This window comes from Alligator sinensis, unplaced genomic scaffold, assembly GCF_000455745.1.
Source record: "Alligator sinensis unplaced genomic scaffold, ASM45574v1 scaffold365_1, whole genome shotgun sequence".
Taxonomy (NCBI): Eukaryota; Metazoa; Chordata; order Crocodylia; family Alligatoridae; genus Alligator; species Alligator sinensis.
The window spans coordinates 949958-956560 of NW_005842356.1; the positions used below are offsets into that span (position 1 = coordinate 949958).

Below are 6603 nucleotides of genomic sequence, written 5' to 3' on the forward strand. Positions count from 1 at the left end.
GAGGGGAAGTGGCCTTCCTGGCAGGGCCCCGGCCTGTGGCGGTGGCACTGGGAGTGGGGCTACAGGTGGGGCTGCAGCCACCCAAAAATTTGCTGGAGCCGTCCCCCTAACCCCTCCCAGTGCTGCTGCCGCCTATCCTGAGCACAGTGCAGCCTCCCAGCCCACAGTGGCAGCCTCCCCACCGCATGCAGATCCTGGGCACATGGCTCCCATGTCCTGGCTGGGGAAGAGGCTGCACCAGGGTGTTCTCGGCAGAGGCTGGGCTGGGGTGTTGCAGCCACCCAAAAATTTGCTGGAGCCGTCCCCCTAACCCCTCCCAGTGCTGCTGCCGCCTATCCTGAGCACAGTGCAGCCTCCCAGCCCACAGTGGCAGCCTCCCCACCGCATGCAGATCCTGGGCACATGGCTCCCATGTCCTGGCTGGGGAAGAGGCTGCACCAGGGTGTTCTCGGCAGAGGCTGGGCTGGGGTGTGCTGCGATGGGAGCGGGCGGTGACACTGGGAGTAGGCTACAGTGAATTTCTGGATGGCTGCTCTGAATTTGAGCTTCTCCCCTGCTCAGATTGCTACAGACTGTGGAGGTTTTATTTTTGTCTTTCTCTAGCAGGGGGCATTGCCTTTTTCCTGGAATCTTCTGAGTGTGTTTTAACAACTCTTGTAGCACTAAGCACCGTTGTTTCCCACTTTACCTGTAGCAGATTAGGGTCCCGTGTTTTGTGGTTGTGAGACAAGGTTGATTTTACAGTGTTAGTAGTAAGTTAGACAAGGATTTGTATGGGATGGTTTGGAATAGGAATGGTTCTGCCTCAGGCACGGAGTTAAACTAGATGACCTCTGGAGGTCCCTACCAGCCCTACTTTTCTGTGATTCTGTGAACTCTTATGCTGTCCCCCAATCTTCCTCTTTGTCTTTGACTTCTATATAATATCAGGAATCTAGACTTCGGATAATAAAAAGTGGTTTAGAGTACACCAACCAGATTTTTTCAAAAAAAATTCTTTAATTGTAAGCTTTTGGGCACAAACACTCTTCATTAGGCATTGGAGAAAAGATAGTAAAAGTTGTCCTGGGTAGAAATGAAAGTTTATATTTCATAGGTTTTCACAGAGGAGTCAATAGATGGAAAACTTCTCTGGGCAGTCAGTTTCAAGCTGGTATGGAGCCTCTTAACGTCCTATGAGGATCTGTGATGATGCAAATTACCTTGAAACAAAGGGAGGAGCAGGATCTTGCATTTCAGGTGGTCACAGTTGCTTTCTGCTTGGGAAAATATGAAGATTTCATTTTAAAAAGTTGGCTAAAATTTGATATTTCCATGCGTCGGGTATCCGGGTTGTAGCCGTATTGGTCTAGAGAAAAGGCAATCAGGACTCGTAGTAGAGATGATCTTTTATTAGACCAACAAGATTTTGGCAAAAAAAATATTTTTTTTTAATTTTTTTAAAGGGTGTGCCCAAAAGTTTGCAATTAAAGATTTTTTTTTTTTTTGCCAAAATCTTGTTGGTCTAAGACTCGGGTCATAGTAAGTGTTAAAACTTAGTCCTGTTTTACTTGCATACATTGTGTTTGTCAACCTACATTATAGGCTGTTCCTGGCGGGAACCATATTTTCCTATTCCTGTATAAAATAAACAGCAACAACAAAACTTGCCATGCACTGGAACTGTATAAGCAGTATAATGTTATTTTATCAAGCTTAAGTATTAATAATGTTTGGAAATGACACAGGCAGTTATTTTACTCTGCTTGGCACTTGTCTGGTTTTATTACTGTTTAATTTGGAAAGCCTACTCTTTATACAGTAAACAGATGGAGAGTGCAGTTACAAGGGGAAGAATTGAGAGAGATTAAAAAAATTAGGAATGGTTGAGATCTCTGTGTCCAGACTGCAGATAGGAAGACTAAGGGAGTATACTACTGTCTGAATATTTAAGGTGATATTACAACTGAGACTAATTACTGTGTATCATTTAAAACAGAATAATAATGTTTCAGGGCATAACAGTGTGAATCTTAATTGATCATGGGAAGAAATTGTTAAAACATCTTTAGAATATGAAAAAAACTACCAGCTGAATGAGTTGAATTAATATGACCAGATATATTCATTGTAAGAATAAACTGTTGCCAAGGTTCAGAAACTGCTATATTCTTCTGTAAAGGAGGAGAGAGAGACAGTTAGCAGGAGTGTGGCACAAATACCATTGCTTCCTTCTCTGGAAGCAAAGATGGGGAACATTTAAGGAAGAGGTTTTACTTCTCAGGGGTGTGAGGAGCTCATGACTAAATGCAGCAGATGGCACTCACTCTTTGTGAATCATGACTGAGGAGTCTTTGGAGAGGTGGTAGAGGCAGGGACAAATACATTAATTGGGGGGTGAAAAATGTATCAACATGAATGATTTCTGGCTATGTAAGGTCAGCACATGGATCGTTTTTCACCCTTGCTAATAATTTAATTATCTGGTAGTCAAGGAAGGAGAGAGCTTCTAAGCTGTCTCTCTTGTGAACTATTTCCTAAATAAATTCTGCCATGACTCATAGTAGGATTGACTGGATGCCCAGATATAAACCTCTTATCTCCCTGATCATAAACCATTACAGATAAGTGTTAATTGAGTAAAAAGTAATCTTAAAAAAAATTTGCCCAGTGTTTTGAATAGGTGAAGTGAACCTCTCTGAAACAGCAAGGCTACCTAAAAACCCATAAGCTCATTATGCAGTGTTTGCCTTTGTGTATCACAGAATAACATTCTTATTCTTCTTTTACTTTGTAGCATAAGCAGCACTATAATGGACGTAGACAGCACAATTTCCAGTGGGCGTTCAACTCCTGTTATGATGAATGGACAAGGAGTTACAGCTTCATCTGCAAAAAGTATTGCTTATAACTGTTGTTGGGACCAGTGTCATACTTGCTTCAACTCCAGCCCGGATTTGGCAGATCACATTCGCTCCATACATGTGGATGGTCAGCGAGGAGGGGTTGGTTTTAATTTTTTTTGTTTGTTTTCCTCTGCTCACTTCCCTCTCTGCTTATTTACTCCTTTGTCATTCTTTCATGAAGTTTAGCAATATATTTGCGTTTTCAGGTAACAGTTTAGTACCTGTACTTGTAGACTGATGCCTTATATGCCAGCTATTACTGTTGTATTTGGAACTGTCTTGTCACCCTGCCACATGTCAAAAGTCTCTTTTTGGAATTGATAAAATATCTGGTGTTAGGAAATGAAATGGCTCAAAGGGAATGCGCTATGGGATAAGTCATGCTAGCTAGTCTGCTCCAGACTTAAAGAATTGGATGCCTAAAGTTACTTGTAGGTGATTTTGACCTTACCCAGAAGTTCTGAGTAGTTTTCCAAATATATATGCAATTTTCAAAATAAAGCTAGTGATATTTTCCTTTTAGTTTTATTTTTTTGGCTATAGGACCCCCTGTCACACCTACACATGTAAAACATGAAGTTTGCGGCTGAATTAAGTTACTGTGGCAATTATAACATTTACGTTCCTTTTCTTCGCACTTAAAAAAACAAACAAACAAAAAACTTTTAAAAAGCTTTTTCTTACTCCTATCTGGTATCTTTTCTTCCAGGTGTTTCATGTGAATTGGCATTACATAATTTTTCCATTGAATGCTGTTTTATTTCTAATTTTAAGATACCCTTGCATTTAAGACTCACACTTTCTGATACTCAATTTAAGGAAAAAAAATAAAACATCAAATAAAGGCACATCTTTGATGCATGGAAGCGAGTTTTAAGGGCTCTAAACTCAAAATTAAGATGCAGGGCATTTTTAAAGGAAACATTTTGTCTAATTCTTGAAGGAATTTGGTCATTCTTTTTTGGAGCTATATGCTTCCTTCAGAAGGGTAGCATGGGTTTTTCCATTTTGATAATTTTTTCCTGAATTGTTGGAAGCAGTCAAAGTATATGCCCATATGGGGCCAGTCTGCTGGGTTGCTGAACTTATTAGGGTATCTTTTAATTGTATGTAGTTATAGTCACTTCTGTCAAACATTGGAGTATGCATTGTATATGACTCCAGGGCAAAGCTCTTTGGACTGTTAAAAACAGAATCTTTCAGACCTAGCTGGTATTGATTAGTTGATCTGCTCAGGTCCCTTCTGACCCCAACAAGTACCAACCTCCTGCCATGGGCAGGAATGAACGCTGGGATCAAACGACCCCGGCTAGGTGATTATCTAGCCTCCTTTTGAAGGCACCCAGGGTAGGAGCGAGCACCACTTCCCTTGGAAGTTGGTTCCAGATGCTGGGTGCCCTGACTGTGAAGACGGGGGCTTCTCTTGTGGAGGCTGAACAGGTTCAGGTCGCATAGCCTCTCCTCCCTGCTGCCCCCTGACCATGCGAGTGGCCCTCCTCTGGACCCTCTTGATGCTGGCCACATCCCTCTTGAGGTGTGGCACCCAGAACTAGATGCAGTTCTCCAACTGTGGCCTGACCAGTGTTGCATAGGTGGGGAGGATCACCTCCTTGGACCTGCTTGTGATGCATCTGTGGATGCATGACAAGGTGCAGTTAGCCTTACTGACCACGTCTTCACATTGGTGGCCCATGTTCATCTTGGAATCTATAGTGACTCCAAGATCCTTTTCTGCCTGTGTGCTGGCGAGGAGGGAGTTCCCCAGCCTGTAGGTATGCTGCTGGTTCTTTCTCTCTAGGTGCAGTACCTTGCACTTGTCAGTATTGAATCCCATCTGTAGCAGGGCACTAAGGTGCCTGCTACTGAGAGAGCCGGGAAGACTCCTCAGGTGCCAGCTGCTGATGTAACTGGAGGGAACTAATGATCCTAAGCCAGCAGAGAGCAGATTTAGACTGAACATTAGGAAGAACTCCTTCACAGTTCGAGTGGCCAAGGTCTGGAACGGGCTCCCAAGGGAGGTGGTGCTCTCCCCTACCCTGGGGGTCTTCAAGAGGAGGTTAGCTAGGCATCTAGCTGGGGTCATCTAAGCAGGGGGTCGGACTCGATGATCTGTTGAGGTCCTTTCCGACCCTAACGTCTATGAATCTATAAGCAGACCAAGGGTAGCCTCCCTATAAAATATATAAGAGCAAAGTTGTGGCGGTCAAGAATTGGAGGGTGCCAGTTGGCAACTTGACATGGTAAAGGAGTCGGCAGGGGAGAGCACGGTGACCCGGACCGCCCTCCTGTTACACCATCCTATTTTCATCCACCCACCCCTGTAACCTGTCCAGATCTAGTTGTAGCCTGTCCCTCCCTTCTAGTGTGCCCACCTCTCCCCACATCTTAGTGTTGTCCGCGAATTTGAGCAAGGTGCTTTTCACCCCCTCGTCCAAGTTGCTGATGAAGATGTTGAACAGTGCAGGTCCGGGGACCAAGCCCTGGGGGACTCCATTGCTCACATACCATACACTACAATTAAAAAAAAAAAAGATGGATTGACGCAATTTCTGTAGCTTGCCCAGTTTTCTTTTCAAAAGATTGAATTGAGAAGTTTAAAGCAAGAGTAACAGTCAGTTTGGGAAGGCTGTTTGTCAGGGTAGTTTTAACATGCACTTATACTTGGAGAAAGTGATGCAGGCACCTACTCTCGACTCATTCAAGAAGTGTTTGGATGCTTATCTTGCTGGGATCCTTTGACCCCAGCTGACTTCCTGTCCCTGGGGCATGGGGCTGGACTTGATGATATTCGAGGTCCCTTCCAGCTTTAATACCTATGAAATCCCTCCAGGTCAAAAATGACCCACTCACCACCACTCTCTGGGTGCAGCTCTCCAGCCAATTTGCCACCCATCTGACTGTGTAGGCATCAGTGTCATGGTCGCTTTGTTTTTTAATGAGAATGGGGTGAGAGAGAGTGTCAAAGACCTTCCTAAAGTCCAGAAAGACTATGTCCACTGCGACACCCATGTCCAAAGATGTTGTGACCTGATCATAAAAGGCAACCAGGTTGGTCTGACAGGACCTGCCTCTGATGAACCCATGTTGGTTGCCCCTGAGCATAATCTCCTCTGCTGTTCCCTCACAGATGTGCTCCTGGATAATTTTCTCAAAGAGCTTCCTCAGGACCAAGGTCAGACTAACGGGCCTATAGTTACCTGGGTCCTCATTCCTCCTTTTTGAAAATGGGGACCACATTGGCCTTTTTCCAATCCTCTGGCACCTGGCCAGAGCACCACAAGTGCTTGTAAAGCTGTGCCAGGGGCCCTGCAATGGCCCCTGCCAATTTCCTCAGCACCTTGGGGTGAAGAGCATCTGGACCTGCTGATTCAAACCTGTCCAGCCCCACCAGAAGTTTCCTAACTAGGTCCTCCTTGACCCTAGGCCTGACAATGCCTCTCCTGAGTCTGTCTGGAATCCCGGTGGAGGGGATGTCCCGGTCCCTGCTCAGAAAAATGAAGGCAAAGAATTTGTTAAAGAGGTCACCTTTTTCATTTGGTGCAACCACCAGATTGCCAAGCATGTCCTGCAGGGGCCCCACGTTACCTGGTGCCTTCTTTTTACTCCCTATATATTTAAAAAAGGACTTGTTATTCATAGATTCATAGGTGCTAGGGTCGGAAGGGACCTCAATAGATCATCGAGTCCGACCCCCTGCATAGGCAGGGAAGAGTGCTAG

General features: G+C 44.7%; 1 protein-coding gene across 1 annotated transcript in view; it reads left to right on the plus strand.

Annotated features, from left to right (window-relative positions):
• The window catches only part of AEBP2 (AE binding protein 2), a gene marked incomplete at its 5' end in the record, with an annotated part of 84055 nt that overhangs the window by 25343 nt on the left and 52109 nt on the right, over positions 1-6603 (plus strand). The window contains one exon of the mRNA XM_025210565.1: positions 2777-2984. Within this exon, the coding sequence (XP_025066350.1) occupies positions 2777-2984 (208 nt within the window). The remainder of the gene's footprint in view (positions 1-2776; positions 2985-6603) is intronic.